This window comes from Rhinatrema bivittatum, chromosome 7 (assembly GCF_901001135.1).
Source record: "Rhinatrema bivittatum chromosome 7, aRhiBiv1.1, whole genome shotgun sequence".
Classification (NCBI taxonomy): domain Eukaryota; kingdom Metazoa; phylum Chordata; class Amphibia; order Gymnophiona; family Rhinatrematidae; genus Rhinatrema; species Rhinatrema bivittatum.
The window spans coordinates 141,111,332-141,131,866 of record NC_042621.1 but is presented as its reverse complement, the minus strand read 5'-3'; the positions used below and the strand labels follow the sequence as shown (position 1 = coordinate 141,131,866).

The 20,535-nt window shown below is 46.7% G+C and overlaps 1 protein-coding gene across 5 annotated transcripts in view; it reads left to right on the top strand.

Moving 5' to 3' along the window:
* Window positions 1–20,535, top strand: part of USB1 (U6 snRNA biogenesis phosphodiesterase 1) — a 51,863-nt gene that overhangs the window by 14,673 nt on the left and 16,655 nt on the right. For 4 of the 5 annotated variants that reach the window (XM_029609262.1, XM_029609260.1, XM_029609261.1 and 1 more), the window contains exons 3-5: window positions 12,438–12,595; window positions 12,872–13,055; window positions 19,951–20,004. In XM_029609262.1, the coding sequence (XP_029465122.1) occupies window positions 12,438–12,595; window positions 12,872–13,055; window positions 19,951–20,004 (396 nt within the window). Of the gene's footprint in view, window positions 1–9,108; window positions 10,111–12,437; window positions 12,596–12,871; window positions 13,056–19,950; window positions 20,005–20,535 lie in introns of those variants that run through there. The other variant, XM_029609264.1, reaches the window with a different exon arrangement.

Sequence of the window (20,535 nt, the reverse complement as noted above, 5' to 3'; positions counted from 1 at the left end):
AAAATTCCCAAGGTGGCTTCCTCTGTCACAGCTGTGACAAAGTGCACTACCATCCCAGTGGTGGGTTCGACTGCTCTACGGGACATTCAAGACCGTAAGCTTGAATTTTATTTAAAGCGCATTTTTGAAGTTTTGGCTCTTGGTGTCCGAGCGAACAATTTGCAGCAGTCTTATGCAGCGGGCAAGCCTTAGGTGGATGCAGCAGTTACTCAGCACCCAGGACCTCCCGTCTGCACAGGCTGAGCAAGCTGAACGTTTGGAGGGTGCTATTGCTTATGGGGCGGATGCTCTGTATGATTTGCTTCGGGTCCAAGCTAAAGCTATGGTGTCAGCGGTTTCTGCCAGACGTCTTCTCTGGTTGCGCAATTGGTCTGCTGATGTTTCCTCTAAGGCTCGGTTGGGCAATCTTCCTTTTAAGGGTAAGTTGCTTTTTGGTGAGGACCTGGAGCAGCTTATTAAGTCCTTGGGTGAAAACAAGGTCCATAAGCTGCCAGAGGACCGTCCCAAACAGTCAAGGTCTTTTGTCCCGTCTCGTTCTCGCTTCAGGGGCAATCGCAGTTATGTCAGCAGAGCCCGTGGTTCTTTTCCCATTCTTGGTCCCATTTCTTTTGTGGACGCCGTGGTTTCCGAGACGGCCATCAGCAGTCCACTTCTTCTAAGTCTACCCCACAATGAAATGTGGCCGGTCCATTCCTCCGCACGAAACTTAGGTGGGCGTCTTTCTATGTTTCTCGAGGAGTGGGCCAAGATCACTTCCGACCTCTGGGTCCTCGACGTGATAGAGCACGGCTACGCATTAGATTTTGCCAGACACCTGTTGGATCTCTACATCGTTTCCCCTTGCGGCCGTTCCAAGCGGCCAGCGGTTTGCCACACCTTGCTCAATCTTCAGGAATTGGGGGCAATTGTTCCGGTTCCAGTTCACGAAAGGGGCGCCGGCCAATATTCAATTTACTTCGTTGTTCCCAAAAAGGACGATTCGTTCTGTCCCATTCTGGATCTCAAAAGGGTAAATCAGGCCCTCAGGATTCCCCGTTTCAAGATGGAAACCCTGTGGGCGGTGATAGCGGCGATTCGTCCTGGGAAATTCCTCGCTTCTCTGGACCTGAAGGAGGCTTACTTCCACATTCCCATTCGTCAAGATCATCAGAAATTCCTTCGTTTTCAGATTATAGGTCAGCACTTCCAGTTTCGGGCTCTCCCGTTCGGTCTCGCCACTGCTCCTTGCATCTTTACAAAGATCATGGTGGTCGTCGCAGCAGCTCTTCGCCGGGAAGGAATTCTGGTCCATCCTTACCTGGACGACTGGCTGATAAGGGCCAAGTCCGCCGCGCTCTGCTCCCTTGCAGTAGACAGGGTCTTAGCCCTCCTCACGTCTCTCGGCTGGATAGTCAATTTCTCCAAAAGCACTCTTCGACCCTCCCAACAACTAGAATTCCTGGGCGCCCTTTTCAACACTCGAGTCGGGAAAGTTTTTCTTTCGGACTCACGAACACTCAACTTGATCAATCAGTTGAACACTTTCATCACTCTCCCGCTTCCTACGGTGTGGGATTACCTCCAGGTTCTAGGAACCATGGCTTCCACGATCAATCTTGTTCCTTGGGCGTTTGCTCATATGCGTCCTTTACAAACAGCTTTGTTGTCCCGTTGGAAGCCAATATCCGAGGACTATCAGGAGATTCTTCCTCTTTCCGCATCTACCATCGCCAGCATACAATGGTGGTTTTCCCCGGCTCACCTTCTCAAGGGAATGCCTCTTTTGACTCCCTCTTGGGTCATAGTAACGATGGACGCCAGCCTCTCCGGCTGGGGGGCTGTCTGTCAGTCTCAAACCACTCAAGGGTTATGGTCCCCTTCCCAATCCTGATGGCACATCAATCTCTTGGAAGCCCGAGCTGTTCGTCTGGCCCTCAACTTTTTTCTTCCTCTGATTCGTCACAAAGCTGTCTGAGTACTATCAGACAATTCCACCACTGTCGCTTACATAAACCAACAGGGCGGAACTCGCAGCCGTCTGATGGCGTTAGAGACCAGCAAACTTTTTCTTTGGGCAGAGAAACACTTGGATCGTCTGGCGGCTTCCCATATAGCGGGGAGGGAGAATGTTCAAGCCGACTTTCTCAGTCGTCAGCATCTTGATTCCAGCGAGTGGGAGTTATTGAACGTAGCGATGGAACTAATTGTGCGCAGGTGGGGTCCCCCTCACCTAGACCTCATGGCTACGCTAGCCAACGCAAAGGCTCCATGGTTCTTCAGCCGGTGGAGGGAGCATTGTTCAGAAGGGGTGGACGCGCTAGTTCTTCCCTGGCCCTCCGACGTTCTTCTCTACGTGTTCCCTCCGTGGCTGTTAGTGGAAAAAGTCCTTCGGAGAATAGAGCTCCATTGCGGTCTGGTCATTCTCGTGGCTCCAGAGTGGCCTCAGAGACCATGGTTCGCGGACCTGGTGAATCTCTCGGTGGACGGTCCTCTCCGTCTTGGTCATCTACCCCATCTTCTGCGCCAAGGTCCCGTATTTTCCGATCAGGCGGATTACTTCTGTCTAGCGGCATGGCTTTTGAAAGGCGTCATTTGAGACGCAGAGGATATAAAGATGAGGTTATTGCCACCCTTCTCAGGGCCCGTAAGCAGTCAACTTCCATTACTTATGTTAGGGTTTGGAAGGTTTTTGAGGATGTATGTGAAGAGTTGGGTGTTTCGGCTCGTTCGCCCTCTGTGGCGGTCTTACTTTCTTTTCTTCAGCGTGGCCTTTCTAAAGGTCTCTCGGTAAGCTCTCTGCGTGTTCAAGTTTCTGCTCTTGGTTCACTTTTAGGCACCATCGAGGGTCGTCCGGTCGCCTCTCATCCTGATGTTCGTTTTCTGAGAGGCGCTAAACATCTGAACCCGCCTGTTCGGTCTATTTGTCCTTCGTGGAATTTAAACTTGGTGCTTCGTGCTCTTTGTTCAGCTCCGTTCGAACCTCTTCGTCGTGCCACTCTTAAGGACTTGACTCTTAAGACTGTTTTTCTGGTTGCTATCTCTTCTGCTAGAAGAATTTCTGAGCTCCAAGCTCTATCCTGTAGGGATCTGATTCTCCGTTTTTCGGATTCCGGTGTCTCTCTAAAGATTGTTCCTTCCTTTTTACCTAAGGTTGTTTCATCTTTTCATATTAATCAGTCTGTTGAACTTCCTGCTTTTTCACCGGAGGAGATCTCTGCCTCCGGTGGTAACGATCTCCGTCGTCTCGATCTCAAAAGGATCTTGTTGCACTATCTTGAAGTTACCAATGACTTTCATCTCTCTGAACATTTGTTTGTCCTAGGAGTGGACCCAACAAAGGTAAGCAAGCTTCTAAAACTACTATTGCTCACTGGCTGAAGGAGGCGATTTCCTCAGCCTACATTTGCAAGGGCAGGCCAGTTCCTGAAGGTCTGAAAGCCCATTCTTTACGTTCTCAGGCGACTTCTTGGGTGGAGTCTCAATCTGTGTCGTCTCAGGAGATTTGTAGGGCGGCTACTTGGAAATCTCTTCATACCTTTGCTCGTCATTACCGACTCGACGTTCAGGCTCCAGTTTTTGGTTCCTTTGGTCGTCAGGTTCTTCGAGCGGGATTGTCTGGATCCCACCCTTTGTAGGGAAGCTTTGGGACATCCCATGGTCTGGACTGATCCGGGTACGTACAGGGAAAGGAAAATTAGTTCTTACCTGATAATTTTCGTTCCTGTAGTACCATGGATCAGTCCAGACACCCGCCCGTTCTTCTCTTATCCGCTCGTTTTTTCATTTATAGTTTTTCCTTCTTACAGGAATTTTTGTCTTTTATTGATCTCCTGCATCATATGTTTTTTGAAGTTTACTGTTAAGGCACCGGAAGCATCTTTTGATGATCAAGGGTAGTTGTACAAGAGCGCTTAGTTACACAGTTTTTTTATCCCAATTTTTGGGATTTTTTGGATGTTTATATTTTATTTATTACATATTCTGGTACTTGCTTGATCTTATACCTTTCTGCTTTGACAATAGTTATACTGAGGGTTCCTGGGTAGGTTCTGTCCTTATATGGGCAAGCCTCAGAATTCTGAACTGTCTCCACCTGCTGGAACGGGGGCTTAACCCATGGTCTGGACTGATCCGTGGTACTACAGGAACGAAAATTATCAGATAAGAACTAATTTTCCTTTCCTTTGCTTTCCTCAGTGGGCAGCAGAGGCTGACAGCCACAATCAGCCCCTCTCTTCCCCCCCCCCCCCCCCCCCCCCCCATCCTCATGAAGTGCAGCAGTGGGCTTTACAATTGGTTCCTCTCTTCCCCACCTCCGTTAAATGTGCGGCAGTGCGGTTTGAGGCTTCTCATGGATGTGAGCTGCCCCTCTCTGTCCCTCCTCCTCCTGGGCCTGCAGCATTGTGAGGGGACGTTTTCAGGGCCATAATAAGCCCCACTCTCACTCTCCTGGCCTGCGGCAGCAGCTCAGCTAATCACAGGTAGCAGCAGCCCACTCAGTTTCTCCCTAGCTAAAATGTCTTGCATCCTTTCTGAATGACGCCCTGGGATGGTCTCATGGATCCCAGGTTGGGAACCACTGATCTAGGGTTTTCTCTTTACAATTGAGGATTCTCTGTGTCCATGCTGTCTTGAATTCTGTTATAACTTTCCAGCTTGTTCTATTGGTAATACCTCTTCCCAAGTGCACTCTAGCATTCCTCTGGTTCTGGCTACTGCAGTGTTGCATTATTATTATTATTATTATTTTATTTTATTTTGCAATCTTAAGATCATAAGATATGATCATCTCAAAATCTTTCTCCTGTTCAGTGATCACCAGTATCTCACCTTCCATCATGTGCTGCTCCCTTGGATTTTTGCACCCTAAATACATGACCCTACATTATTTTCACATTGAATCTTATCTACCAAGCACTTGATCATTCCTCATTTTGTCTACTCCATCTGGAGTGGACACCTTGTAACAGATCTTGGTGTTATCTGCAGAAAGAAAAACCTTTTCTAACCTGCAGTATCAGTTTTTGAAAGCATTTTGTTTTCTTTTTTTTGTGAGGTTAAACCGAGAGAATCAACAACACTCATAAAATGGCATTGTTGAATGTACTCATGTTTTACCCCTGCTCTGCTGCTCACAGAAATAACAGGGGCAAAGTATGCAGGCACCCTGTGCACATGTATCCTGCAGTGAACTCCCAAAATTAGAAACATAATAATATGATGTCAGAAAAACCCCATATGGCCTAGTCTACCGCTCCAGTCCCTATCACTCCCTTGGAGATCCCTTGTGCTTGTCCCATGCTCTCCTGAATTCAGATACTGCCCTGGCCTCATCACCTCCACCCCTGCTGGGAGGCCGTTCCATGCATCCACCGCCCTATCTGAAAAGAAATATTTCCTTCTATTACTGCTGAGTCTATCCCCTTTCACTCTCATTCCAGAGCCTCCCATGTACTTTGGAAATTTTGCTACAAGGTACGCAGGTGATAAAATGCACATGTACCCTGCCATTGGATGGCTTGGTAGGTAGATTATCCAACAACACTTTTGCTGTTGGCCTCAGTGCAGTTTTCAGCTGTATTAATTCATATCCTATCTGGTCAAAGATATTTTAAATCTGTGATGGAGCCCCATTTTCTCAAAACTCTTTGACTATATAAAACCTTGAATTCCTTCAAACCCCAACAATTGCTCCCACTGCTGAGCTAGCAGGAGGACAACTGCCTTGCCTCCGATTGGTCCTGCATTGGGAGCTTTTGTAGGGCTTTGAGGGAGCGTGGATGGATGGATGGATGGACTGCCTTGGGGAATATTTTGCATTTTAACATTTGGACTGGAGGGAGGGCTGTGTGAGAACCTTTTTTTTTATTTTAACTTCAGGAGGAAGGAAATGGATGGTTTGGTTCCACATGCAAGCATAGCAGCTAGATTTAAGCCAGCTGTCACTGCACCAGGATCTGCAGGACTATATTAGCTAGCTAGCACTGAAAATTAGCATTTGCCAACTTCTTTCCCCCAACCTAACACCTGCCCCCAAGGCTGCCCAGAATTTAAGTGCTCCCAGAAATGATACACTTTAGCTGCTTAGCTCTGGTAAAGTTTCAATGGTTTTGATCTATCTGGTTAAGTTCTTACTTAGCCTGCTAGATGGCTTTTAAAATTTTACTCCTGAACACTTTACCCAGGAGATGCTGAAACTGCTTAGCCTTGGAGGTAAAGGGTTGGTACCAATGTTCCCTGTGAGCGCACATACAAGAAAAGGGAATTAGAATGGTGTTTCAAAGAACGTAGCACACACAAATGTACACTTACGGTATGTTGCACACAAGATCACTTTTGTGCACACAGCCAAAAAAATTAGAGGCAACATTGGTTGGTAACAAATAGGAGTAAGGGAGGGGGGATTTAACATTATTTTGGATTGTCTACTTGATAGGTCAGATCTTAGCTCCTCTGCACATCTGGGAGAAGGGGCTGAGTTTTTAATTAAGAACATGTCTGAGCTTGTCCTGGCGGATGTGTTTAGAGAAAGAGACTACGCGTTTATCTGGCTTTTTCTTCCTAACTAGACATGTGGTGGACATGTCAGGTAGAGAGGTGTAGGACAGGGAAATGTGAGAGTGGGACTGACATCTTGGCGCCTGCCCTGTGCTCCTTGTGGTAGACTTGAGTCAGAGCTCTGAGGACACAAAGCACTGAAGGCTCAGTACTTCTGTTTGCAGTGATCCTCAGATTTGGCAGGCTTTGACAGGTGGGAGGAGTTTCACTTCCTCAGTGGCCACATCGGATGGAATCCATAGAAAGACAAGGTCATTCTAGAGATCATGTAGAGGCACTTTGTACAGCCAAATACCTGCTTTCCATTATCCACCGAGAAGTATGTGGTGTTTAACAATATATATATACATTTAATGACGTTTAAGGGAGGAATTTCCAGCAGCCTTTTTTGGGCAGGATTGTAAAATATACGCATGGATTGCATTTTCATATCTGTGCACATTGAGGTCAGTATTCAGCAGTGAAGTGAGCAGACAATTTATCTGGCTAAAGTCAGCAGATAAATTGTCAAAGATATATTCAGCAGAGCGCACTAATTAGGCCCTCTAGCAAATACAGCCAGATAAAGTCCTAGTTAGTTGGATAAACATATCCGGCTAACTTTAAGACTGCTCTCTGGCACGACCAGACTTGGCCAGCTCACTTAATTTCATCCTAGACTGCCTCCCTCCTAGTCGGCTAGCTTTTCTCCGGCTAAACTTTCAAACTGGCATGCACCCAGAAATGCGTCCATTTTCTACCTTTCTGGGCATGTTATAAAATAACCTGACTCTGCGGACATGCAATTATGCTCATAAGCTTACATACCATTTTCTTATTTCCCCTCTTGCTGTGGTTCGTTTAATGATTGTGCTAGTCTGTGATGCATAATAGTTTAATTTAAAAGACATTAAAAAATAACAGACGTGTTTTGTCCGCTCACTCGTGTTTTCTTAAAATGCTACTCATCTTACCGTTTCTGCCAGAGGTACATCCAGTTTTAAGTGGGTGGGCAGCTATGCGCTCAAATCCCTTTTCTACCAGGGAAGTCAGGGAATTTTAAAAGGGATGCGCATCCACAACATTGCCAGTTTCACCAGTTCGTCTACCAGTTCTCCCAGTTAACAGCTCCACCCCCCCCCCCCCCTGTTTTGATAGTCTGCACGCCCCCAGTTATTCCAGACCCTTTAAACCCCTATTTTTTTTTTTTTAAACTTGCACCTCCTCCATAGCAGAAGTAAACTTAGCAAGCAGGGGATGTGGGCATGCGCCCAGGCGTGTCAGTATTCACGTGCATATCTCTTGGCCACGCCCTGAAACGCTCTTGTCCCGTTCAGACCTCTCCCGCACCCTGCCGCTTTTTGAAAACTTTTGAGATGTGCACGCAGCGGGAGATGGGTGCGCGTCTGAGGAGGCTTTTTAAATTAGGTGGATACACGAGAGCCCGACTTGTGCTCACATCCCCTAATTGATGTGCGCTCCCCCCCTCCCCAGGCTTTTAAAGTCTACCTCTTCGCCAGAGAAGTCGGAGGCGTTCAGTTTGGCTAAGTCCGTAATTTAACCAGAAAGACGACTAACCCTGCTATTTTCCATGAAAGATCCGTCCACACAGAAACCAGGTGGGTACCGTGCCAAATTTCGAAGGAAAAGCGCACACGTACTTTGAAATTTGGTGCCTGGTCTGGGGGTGAAAAGTACCCACAGAATTAACACAAAAGCGGACAGTTGGGAAAATTGCCTCTGTGATTGCTATTGCGGCCGAAAAGAAGAAAAAAAGAGGGATTCTAGGATGGCTTAGTTGGAAATAGAAAAAGGCAACTAGTAATGAAGCACAAGCAGTCGGGAGTGGTGGAGGTCATCAGTTGTTTGTCTCATCCTGCTGAGGTTTTGACTGTTCTCCAACAAACTGGTTTTGAATGTTTCTAAGACCGAAATTGTTATATTAAACCATTTTCTCACTGTAGAAGTATCCTCTTTTCTCCTGTTTGAGAATATTCAGATTCCCATGTCTTACGAGGTATGAAATCTTGGGGGTCATCTTTGATTCCTCCCTCTCAATGCGAGCACAAATTAAAAATGATTATGAATTCATTTTTTAAGCTTCGTCTTTTGTGCAGATTAAAATCCTATCTACCTGCTAATGACTCTAGATCAGTGTTACAAGCTTTGGCACTATCATAGGGTAATATGTTGATTTCTGTCATCTATCGGAGCTTTGCAGACTATTCAGAATGTGCCTGCCAGAGTATTGACTGGAGACTTGATGTGGGAACATATTTTTCCTGTTCTTGCCGCTTTACATTGGCTTCCCATTCAAGCTCACATTAAATTCAAAACATTTTTTTTCCATAAGACACTGAGCAGTGAGGATCCGGAATACTTCACTACTTTGTTTCTATGTAAATCTTTAACATAGAAATGACGGCAGAAGAAGACCAAACGGCCTATCCAGTCTGCCCAGCAAGCTTTCACACTTATTTTTCTCATACTTATCTGTTACTTTGACCGCTGAGTTCAGTTATTGGTAACGTTTTGGTTCTAATTTCCTTCCACCCCCGCCATTAATGTAGAGAGCAGTGCTGGAGCTGCATAAAAGTGAAGTATCAAGCCTAATTGGTTAGGGGTAGTAACCGCCGCAATAAGCAAGTTACTCCCACGCTTATTTGTTTACCCAGACTATGCAATTCAGTCCTTGATGGTAGATTTCTGAATGTACATCCTCTTATCTTCATTCCCCCCTGCCGTTGAAGCAGTGAGCTGCGCTATTATAGACCTCCATGTGCTCTTTGCTCAACGGGAATGTTTTGGTTTTTTTTAGATGTTCCCCCTCGTTAGGGTGGCATATTTGGTAAAGACTCGAAAAAGGGCTGTTTTTGTTGCAGGCCCCACGTTGTGGAGCTTGCTTTCCGAGACTCTGCGAGTTGAGGCTTCCTTACCATCATTCAAAAAGCAATTGAAAATATTTCTTTATACATTGACATTCAAACCATCAGGGAGAGGGGTCAGTGGGTAATGCATTAGATGCAGACTGAGTTGACCTGAATACATGACCTTGGTTTTATCTGTTTTTCTGCAGTGGCTCTTGTTTGTTTTATTGTGTTATGGTATGTGTAGGTTGTATTTATGAATGTGTTTTAAATTGTAATTCACATAGACCTTTGGCTGTTGCAGGTAATATATTTGTAAATAAATATATAGAAAGCTGCCTGTGGTCAGAAGCCAGCTAAATTCAATGCTTTAGCGGTCAGGGTCTGGCTCACTTTTGAAGTTACCTACACAAACCCTGAGGTTCTTTCTCCAGCCTCTCCTGTTCTAGCTTGCTCAGAGGTGCTTCCTCTTCAGTCACTTGTTTAGGGTGGGTGACCTCTGAGCGAGTGCCTGGATTCTGATTTACAGGGTTTCTGTCTCGTTGTCTGCCTTTCTTCAGTTGCAGGCAATGCTTTGTCACAAGGAGGTGCATCTGCAGCTCTCAAGCCTGCTGGCTGCCCTGGAGATGGCGCTTTTCAAGCTCTCTGGATCCCGTCTGTGGGGAATCTCATCCTAGGCTGCTTGACAGATGAGAGCTGGATATAAAGATGTCAGAGGAAGACGCGGGTAGGATTTTCAGGGAGCAGGGGTGGAAAACTTTTCTGAAAAGCTGGGTACCAGCCATCAATTTTTTAGGTCCCCCTCACCCCACCCCTGAATATTTGTTTGTTGCTTTCTTTTACTTTTGTTTTTTTTTTTTTGACAGATGTTTTAACTTATTTATTCTTTTTTTTTTTTCTCTTTTTGTCTTTGTTGTTCTCTGCCTAGTCCCCTTCCCTAGCTGGTGGTGCTTTCTTCTTGGGCCATTTGCAGCAGCAGTGGTGCTCTTGGCTCGGACAGGTGGCCTGAATGTGCTCTTCCTGGGCTGGTGGCAACAGAAACCCTTTCTTTCTGGGCCCGGGCCAGTGGCAACAGGAAAGGCACTGCTCTGTTTTCTGGGTTGGTAGAGCAGCAGCATCTTTCACTGGGCCCCAAAAAACTGTGGCGGCTCCTGTTGGGCTTGCTGTGGTACCAGGCTCAAGACACCATGCCCCAAATTTTAGGCAAACTGGGATGGAAAAATATTTTGAAACTTAGGTGCCAAGCAAACAGTTTTCGGAGCCAGGGCAGGTGTGTCGCTAGATACCTTAAAGATTCAAGGCCATCGGTCGTGAGGGCGGACCCCTTGCTCCAAACAACAATCCTAGACTGATTATTGCACCAGATCTCCTTCCAGAACCCTGCCGTTATGAGCCCTGAATCTGTCCACTAGGAGTCACGCATGACTCTCACCCTTCAGCCTCCGCAGCATCCTCAGCTGAACAGGGAGCAGAAGCCCCAACTCGGGGATCAAACCAGGAGCTTTCTGCCTGGCAGTGTAGAGTACTGCCACTAAGCCGCTCGGCCAGCCCAGTTTCATGTGCACACTTCTGCACAGTCATGACTGATCAGAGAGATGAGAGGGGGGTTTATTTATTTATTTATTTATTTATTTATTTATTTATTTATTTAAAACGTAGCAAACCAAGACTGAATGGGAAGAGCCATAGTTTAAAAATCAAAAGTAGTCTCAAAATGTTGGTGCTTTAGATGGGGATATGAATATGACCAGAGACACCAACTCGGGCAGGCAGTTTCAGGCATAGGGTGCAGCAAGGTAGGAAGCGGAGAGTTGGCGATGGAAGGAAAAAGGTAGAGATAAAAGCAGCCTGCTCAATGAACAAGGTTGCAAGCAGGGTTGTAGGAGAAGTTAGGCAAGATGATGAGAAGAGAAGCTTTAAGTGCCTATGGATGGGGAGTTGATGTAATCGCCTGAGAGAGGGGATTACATTGCCATAGTAATATTGGAGAAAGATCAGTTGTACAGCTGAATTTTGAATGGTTCAGTGGGAGACCTGTGAGGAGGCGATGAGGGAGTGGATAAAGATTTTTTTTAAAGGTGTTTGGAAAGAAAGGGATGGAATTTGATTTAATGCTTATAATACTCACCTTTTTACAAAAAATATGCACTCTGAGTTACAAAACCAAAATATCACAGTCCATTTTAATGTTATATTACATTTATAAACTACTTTCCTTGAAAAAAGTCAAGTATAAATACAGTAAAATAAAATATATACCGAGTGTTAAACCATGCAATAAATAATATAATAAAATGCAATAAATTTAAACAAAACGTAAGCTGCCACAGCTCAAAACCCACCCAACCAGTAATGCAACAATAATCAAAAAACCTAAATCCTACTCATCTGTCACCCTGGCCAGGTGACGAAAGCCAGATCCCTCCCAGTCATTCCTGAAGGAGCTCCCAAAGAGGTGACCTTCCTTAGGTTTGCCCCTTCAGAAGGTATCTGGCTTGGCTTTATGGTCAGGTGAAGATGATCTTATTGCAGTGGAGTGGGTGATAGGGCAGAGGTGGCGCACAGCAGAAGGGTATTAGTTTACTGGCAAACAGGTCTCGATCAAGGACTCGCACCAACAGTGTCCCAGGTTGGCTCCTGAAGCAGCAATATATTCCACCATTAAAAGGTAGTAATTTGTGTGCTTAATCCGTTAGTATGGCCTGCACATAGTGCTATGCAGTCTGCAGCCTGAACACGCACAGCCTGACAAACACCAAATGTACCAGGGGAGACTGACCAGAGTGGCAGGCAAGGAACCCGGGTCCCACCTGCTCGAGAGGAAGCAACACCTGGGGTCCTGTGTGCACAAGCCAGCACAGAGGCCAAGCCCCACCGACTACACACACACTTTGCACCATATTAAAACATTTCAGTTTTGGAACGTGGGGCCCTGGTGGCAGCTCATTCCCTCTTCCTTCGGCTCATGGTGGCTCCCTCTAGTGCTGCATATATGGCGGCTGTAGAAAATGTGCCCTGTCTCATTCTCTTCCTAACAACTTTGTCTTCTTACAGCAAAGCCCAGGTCTGCCTGCCGGTACCAGCCAGCGTATTAAACATGTTCCAGGACCAGGAGGAAGAAGACCGCAGTGCTGATGACGCCAGGCATGGTGGACGTGTGCGCAGCTTCCCACATGAGCGAGGCAACTGGGCAACATATGTCTATTCACCCTGTAAGTAAATCCTTATTATAACTTAACTCTGTATCTCAAAGAGGAGGGACAGACTGCTGGAGATTGTACCTATTCTGTACACCACAAACCAGGATAGACAGGAGCAAACAGTGCTGGAGCCTGAAACCCCTCTGTATATCACCGAGACAGAGACAGACCGGCCATACTAGAGACTGAAGCCCTTTCACCATAGAGCAAAGATAGTGCAGGCAGGGTTAGTCTAGCCATGAGCTATAATAAAGTAATGAGTATTTAAATGCATGGCTCTCCCATCAGATGAAGCCAAAGAGGAATTTTTTGACCTGCTGGATCTCCTCGTGTGTCACACTCGAACGTATGGGCTGTCACTGGTCAGGATGGAAGAGTTTCACATCAGCCTGTCCCAGACAGTGGTACTGCGCCATCACTGGATAAACCCCTTTGTTCAGTCCCTGAGAGACAGGCTGCTCTCTGTTCACAGGTAGGAGCCAGGGCTCGCCCATCAGTCAAAGCTGCAGTGCTTTAGCAGTAAGTTCATCTCTGTCTATAAACAAATCCCGACTCCGTGCTTTCCACCTGGCTGCACGGTGTGCTTGGAATAGTCTTTCTGAACTGGTGCATCATGCTCCCTCTCTTGTCGTGTTTAAATTCCAAGTAAAGACCCACCTTTTTGAGGCTGCTTTTAAATATCACGCCTGATTGTCTGCTTTTAACCTTATTAACTAATTTCCTTTTTCTTTTCTTTTTTAACTATTGTCTTCCTTTATGAAATGCCCCAAGTCTCTTGTCCTGGATGTTTGTCTTATAAGATTGTAAACTCTGTTGAGAAGGAACTGTCTTTTCCTGTTCATACCCCAGATCAGACCAGACAAGTGGGTTTTGCATCCCCACCAGCAGATGGAGGCAGAGAATAAAAACTTTGAGGCACTGCTACTTAACAGAGAGTACCACCTGCAGTCCCTCAGTATTTCTGTCTCCAGCAGATGGTAGAGGTGCAAACCTGCAGTCTGATCTTAATTAAAAAAAAAAAAGAAGAAGAAGAAGATATAGTTTTAGGATAGAATAGATTTAGAGAGAAGACAGAAGAAGTGAAGACGGAGTTCCCAGAGGTGTTAAGTTCCTTCATGGGTCATCCTTCTGGTTGAACAGGGTGGGCGAGGGGTTGGAAATCCCTGACTAGACTCGACCCTTGATTCCAGAGGGAGGGAAAGCCAGGGGTACTGGTTCCCTCACTCCTCCTGAGTCCCTCTCACCCAGTCTGGCCATCTGCAACATCCAGGAGCACCCAGAAACAGGAAAGTGTATCTTTCTTTTTGCATTTTTTTTTCCTGGGTTGCTCAGGTGACTGTTTCTTTAAGAAAAGAAAGTAGTGTTGGGTAGGCCTACTCTCGGCAGCAGTGGTCGTCAGTCGACTCTGCGTTGGGGAGTGCAGGGAATCACGCAGCTCTTGCTGTTTTTCAACACCCAGAGCTAGGGATGGTGGTGGCTGCAGCAGCGGCTTTCTTCATTCCCACTCAGGGTTATTTTTAGCTGCAGGCCATGTTGCTGATCATGCCACCTCCTACGGAGCACAGGAAAGCCTATCAAGCCTGCGGTGGGAGGCGATCCCGCCTTAATGCAGCCCTTCTCTGCTCTGGCTGTGCCTCTGGAGGCGAGGGAGCCTTGGCAGAGGATCAGCTGGCAGGCCCTGTGCAGGAGGCCCCAGTGGGGGGTGAAGGAGACGGCGGCCATTCTAGCTCCACATGGAAGGAGCCCTGCCATAGACAGGGAGCACAGAGACTCCCCTCCTCTGCTTTCTCCAGAGCACCAGGAGTCTAGAGAAGGTGGAGAGGTGCCAACGGGACCAGGGGAGGACCTGGCAGCTGCAGAGCAGGGGGACCACGATGGATTTTCTGCAGATTTTGTTTTGTTATTGCATGAGGCCTATTTTGCCAAGAAGGAACTGGCACCCGCCAGTTCCTTCTTGGCAAAATAGGCCTCATGCAACTCTGTGCCTCGGGAACTCTGTGCCTCGGGAACTCTGTGCGATCTAGCGGCTGATCGCACAGAGTTCCCGAGGTAAGGCCAAGAAGTATTGGGCTGGGACACCTCCGCGGTCGGGGGGCATTTTGCACCTGCTGGGCCTGGATCGATCGTAAGTGGAGGACGACTCCTCTGAGGATTCTGACAGCGATGATCCTCAGGGAGCTCGAATATCGACCAGGGTGATGGTCAGGGTGGAGATCCTGCAAATGGTCCAGTGGGTGGTGACCTGGATGCCGATGATGTCCTTCTGGCAGAAGGGGATGACCCAAGGGTGGTCAGGTTATTCCGTAAGGAAGAGGTGCGGCCTTTCATCCCTCAGGTTCTGGAGAAGCTGGGGATTAAGGTTTTGCAGGAGGATTCCAACAACGAGGGCGCAAACCTGGTTTTGGATGGGCTGCATGGACCGCTGAAGGCCTTCCCTTTACCGAAGAAAGTGAAGAAGCTGATTGACCGAGAATGGGATTTCCCAGAGGCAGGGTTGAAGGTGGTGAGGGCTATGGCCAGGTTGTATCCCCAGCCGGAGGACACCTTAGAGCTTTGGAAGCTGCCAAAGGTGGATGCAGAGGTGTCAAAGAAGATGACCATCCCTATGGCAGGACTGGAAGCTAGAGATCCTGTTAAAGAGGCTGTTTGAGATCTCTGCTCTAGGCCTTAGGGCTGTGGTCTGCACTAGTCTGATGCAGAGGGCTTGTTTGTGACAGGTGCAGAAGGCGCAGGAGAAGACTGCGGGGACCTCTGCTGATCCTGGTCAGGATGTTCAGTTGGAGGCAGGATTGGCCTATGTGGCAGATGCCCTCTATGATATGCTTCACACTTTTGCCAGGAATATGTTGTCCATGGTGGCCGCTCAAAGACTCCTGTGGTTACGCAATTGGTCAGTGGATGTTTGGTCAAAAGTGCAACTTTTTAATCTCCCCTGCAAAGGAAAGTTGTTGTTTGGGGAGGACCTGGAGAAGCTGATGAAGTATTTGGCAGATTCTAAAGGGAATAGATTGCCCAATGATAAGAAAGGAAGTAAGAAGACCTTCCCACTGCGCGCTGGCTTTCGTGAGATAAGGAAATTTCGCTGCAACAGAGGTTCTTCCAGATCCTCGCACAAGCAGGATTCTGGAAATCCGACCAGAGATAGTGCAGGACAGTGTTCCAGAGGTGCGAAGCTCGTCCAATGAAGACAGGGCTGGTCCACTCCTCCATAGAGGCTGTCAGAGGAAGGTTGTTCCGTTTTTATGAGGAGTGGACCAGAATCACTTCTGACCTTAGAATTTTCTTGACCCCTCAAAGAGACTTTTGTGTTGTCCCATTGTGCTTCGATCATCAAGCAGGCAGTAATGCGGGACACTCTTCTACGGCTGCAGCACTTGAAAGCACTCATCCTGGTGCCACAAGAAGAACAGGGTCGAGAAAGTATATTGTGTACTTTGTGGTTCCCAAAAAGGAGGACTCATTTTGGCCCATTCTAGATCTGCAAAGAGTCAATGCAGCCTTGCACATGCCATGCTTTCAGATGGAGACATTGCGAACAGTGATCACAGCGCTGCACAAGGGGGAGTTTCTATTCTTCTTGGATCTAATGGAGGCATATCTCCACATTCCCATCAGAGCAGACCATCAGAAGTTTCTTTGTTTCATGGTGCTAGGAGAGCATTTTCAGTTTTGAGCTCTTCCCTTTAGGCCGGCTACTGCACCAAGAGCGTTCACAAACGTGATGGTAGTGGTGGTGGCAGTGGCCCTCAGAAGAGAAGGGTTACTAGTGCATTCGTACCTGGACGATTTGCTCATTCGGGCAAAGTCGAAGGTAGAGTGTTGCTGTTCTATTCAGCGAGTGACAGAGTGTCTAAGGTCCCTGGGCTGGGTGATAAACCTGGCAAAGAACCATCTAGAACGTCTCAGTCCTTGGATTATCTGGAAGCATGATTCGACACCCAGTTGGGCAGGGTGTTTCTTACTCTAGAAAGGGTGATCATGTTACAGTCACAAGTGGTTTGTCTACGGGACTTGCCAGTCCCCAGAGTCTGGGATTATTTACAGGTGCTAGGGTCCATGCTTTTTCTACACTTGATTTGGTGCCATGGGCTTTTGCGCACATGTGCCCTCTTCAGAAGGCACTCCTGTCCTGTTGGAATGCATTATCAGAGGAATTTCAGCTACCATTGCCGCTCCAGGAGGAGTCCAGGTTCAGTCTCTCGTGGTGCTGTCGCGGCCCAGTTTGGAGAAGGGAATGGATCTGGAAGTTCCAGACTGGGTGGTAGTGACCACGGATGCCATTCTTAGTGGTTGGGGAGCAGTAGGTCAGGGATCTGTAGCCCAAGGGCAGTGGTCTCCGATGGAAGTGTCCTGGTCAATCAACCATCTGGAAACAAGGGCCGTCCAGAGGGTGCTACTGTTCTTTCTTCCTTGGATTCAGTGACAGGCGATACGTGAGTTCTTGGACAACACGATGATGGTGGCCTATGTCAATCAGCAGGGCGGAACGAAGAGTCGCTTGGTGGCTCAGGAGGTTCATGAACTCTTTGCTTGGGTGGAACTTCATTTAGCAGCACTTGCAGCCTCTCATGTGGCAGGTGTGGACAAATGTGCAGGTGGATTATCTCAGCAGGCAATAGCTGGACCCGGGAGAATGGGAACTGTCAGCGGAGGCCTTTGCACTCATTCAGCATGTGGGGCATTCCCCAGTTCGATTTCATGGCAATGAGGAAGAATGCCAAGGCAGCCACGTTTCTCAGCCGCCAGAGGGGGTTCGGCTCCACAGGGATCAGCCATGGCCAGGGAGGCTCCTGCTATATGTCTTCCCCCCATGGCCGCTCATAGGTCGGATGTTGTGTCACATCGAGCAGCATCAAGGAAGAGTGATCCTGGTAGCGCTGGAGTGGCCATGCCGTCCATGGTTTGCGGATCTAGTTCAGCTAGCGGTAGATGGGCCCTTCCGGTTAAGCCACCTGAGGGAATTGCTGCATCAAGGACTCATCTTATTGGAACAGGCAGATCACTTCTGTCTAGCGGCCTAGCTTTTGAGAGGCGGCGTTTCCACTTGAAGGGGTATTCAGAGCAAGTGATTACTACTCTTATTCAAGCTAGAAGATCCTCTACTTCTTTAGCATATATCAGAGTTCGAAGAGTGTTTGAGTCCTGGTGTGGGGTCCATGGCGCTGAGCCTTTGCAGGTGAATGTTGCCCTAGTCTTGGCCTTTTTGCAAGAGATAAACAATCCTGGCAAATTTAATAATATATCACACCATCAATCAAATTATATCATATAGTGACATAGTGCAAGAGGGCTTGTCAAAGAGTTTAGCCTATCATTCTCTGAGTCCAGGTGGCAGCCTTAGATTGTTTTAGGGGGAAGGTTGCAGGGACGACCCTTAGCATTTCATCTGGATGTAGTATGTTTCTTTAAGGGAGCGAAGCATTTGCATCCTCCAGTCCATAGAATTTGGCCATCCTGGAATCTTAATTTGGGTCTCCGAAAGCTGTGTGGACCTCCCTTTGAGAAGGGCTTCTTTGAAGAACCTTACCCTGAAAATGGTGTGTTGGGTTGCAATTTGTTTGGTGAGATGAATTTCAGAGCTCCAGGCCCTGTCATGCAGAGAGCCCTTTTTGCGAATTTCCGATGATTATGTTTCTTTGCGTGCTGTTCCTTCCTTTTTTCCTTTGTCAGCTTTTCATCTTAGCCAGATGGTGGCGTTGCTGGGGTTTTCACATCTGACGTCTGATTCTTCCCATTCAATGGAACCCATTCAATGGATGCTAATAACTGCCTAGGATAAACCTATGTTTTTGTATCTTACAGTTTTTGTTGATTTATATATTTATCTCTCTCTAATTGTTTCTTAGTTTAAACTCTGTACTGTCTTCCATTGCCCAGGTTTTATGCTCCCTGTTTAATGTAACTTTACTTTCTACCTTGATGTTAATTGGTTTCCCCTCAGTTACATTGTAAACCGGTACGATAAGACCTAGTCTTGAGCATCGGTATAAAAAGAAATTAAATAAATAAATAAATAAATTAAATAAACTTCATCTTTTGAATGTGTGTCAGGTTTTCATAAGATATCTCAAGGTGACTAATGGATTTCGGAGCATCTCTTTGTTATTCAGTGGACCAATGAAGGGTTACAAAGCGACTAATAGTACGATTGCTCAGTTAAAGGAGGCGATAGTTTCGACCTATATTTGTAAAGGTCGGTCGCATTCCACTAGGGAACAGGCAGCCTCCTGGGCGGAGTGTCAGTTGGTATCTCCACAAGAGATTTGTCGAGCTGCAACTTGGTCCTGTTTTGCACACTTTTACATTACCGTTTGGATGTCAGGGCTCTAGAGGAGGCCTCCAAGTGTGCCGCATGTAGGTCTTTCGGGATCCCACCCAGTGTAGAGGGGCTTGGCTTCATCCCACTTGTCTGGACTGATGTGGGATATGAACAGGAAAGGAAAATTGGTTCTTACCTGCTAATTTTCGTTCCTGGAATACCCCAGATCAGTCCAGACTCCCCTCCCATTATGATTATTATTATGATTATTTTTGAAAGACCTATCCTGCTTCTGGATGCTGCTGGTGATGCCAAATTCAAGTTTTGTACTGCAGAATTTTGAATGAGGTTGTACATAGTTTTCAGTTATTTGAGACTCAAAATTTCTTGCTTTACCCTAGTTCGGGGTTCAGTTTGGTTGGGAGTTTCAACTTATTCCTCAGCTTGCTTGAGAGGGAGAGATCCTTGGAGTTTGGGGTTAGACATATTGGCTTGGGTACAGGTTAAGTAGTAGAACCTGAAAAGGTTTTATTCTCTGCCTCCATCTGCTGGTAGGGAAAACCCTTGGCTGGATTGATCTGTGGTATTCCAGGAACGAAAATTAGTAGGCAAGAGCCAGTTTCCCTGTTGTGTGTTTGTACAGCACTGCATACGTCTATAGTGCTATAGAAATGTTTAGTAGTAATAGCAGTCTCACCCCTCTCTCTCCCCCCCCCCCTTACTGCAGTGTTGCTTACCCCTGAAGTGGGTAGGGTTGGGAAAACGCATGTCTTCTAATCCCAACTCTTTTGCCTCCTGTCTTTACTCTTGGACAGATTACATTGTCTTAATTTTTCCTCTTGCGGTCTGCAATAATAAATTAGCATTCCTCCTCCTTGCCTTCATATTATGCTTTCCACTCTGAGTGTCATGAGAGTTGATTTCTTTGCATTCCGTTCAAGAGGTGGCTGCACAGATGTTGCTGGAGGCCCCTCACTATTGAAGCTGCTCTGCGTCACCTGCTCTTTATTAACTCCCTTGTTGCCTGGGCTAAAAGGAAACCACAATTTTGGAGGTTCAGATGTTTTCAGTGTATACATTTTGATGATGTATTTTTGTTAATTGTTAGGTTCTTCTGCGTCATAGACCAAGTGAAGGTTTACACAAACCAGGAGAAAACACGGTAGGTGTTAAGGACCAGGAAAAAGCAGGGTGGTAATTGATCAGTTTAAAAGCGTCGAGGGCTTTCAACCAATGAAATCACACACTAAGCCATCACCTCCTCCCCTAGTGGGATGATTGACTTCAGTACTGCTGCGGAATAGTAAATGGCCTGTTTCACTGCACAGAATGAGAGGAAGCAGTCTCCCTGGGGCAGAAAACTGTTAGAGTAGAGCTACGTACAGCACATTTAGGCAGATTTTTAAGATTCTGCGGCAAGAGCAAATTCTGTGTCAGATTTTTTTCAAAATTCTACAGCAGTTATGTGGCAGATTTGCAGAACTTTGCATAAAGATTCACCTCTCATTGTGCAAAAAGATCAGTTTTTATTGAAAATATTTCACATTTTTTAAACAATATGTAAATTATATTATTATACAAATACATTTACTTATTACAGACATCAGCTAATTATCAGGTAGAAATATATAGGTTGCAAACTGTTAACTGTGAAATATCAGGATTTGAATTGAAATAATATAGTGCAACCCTC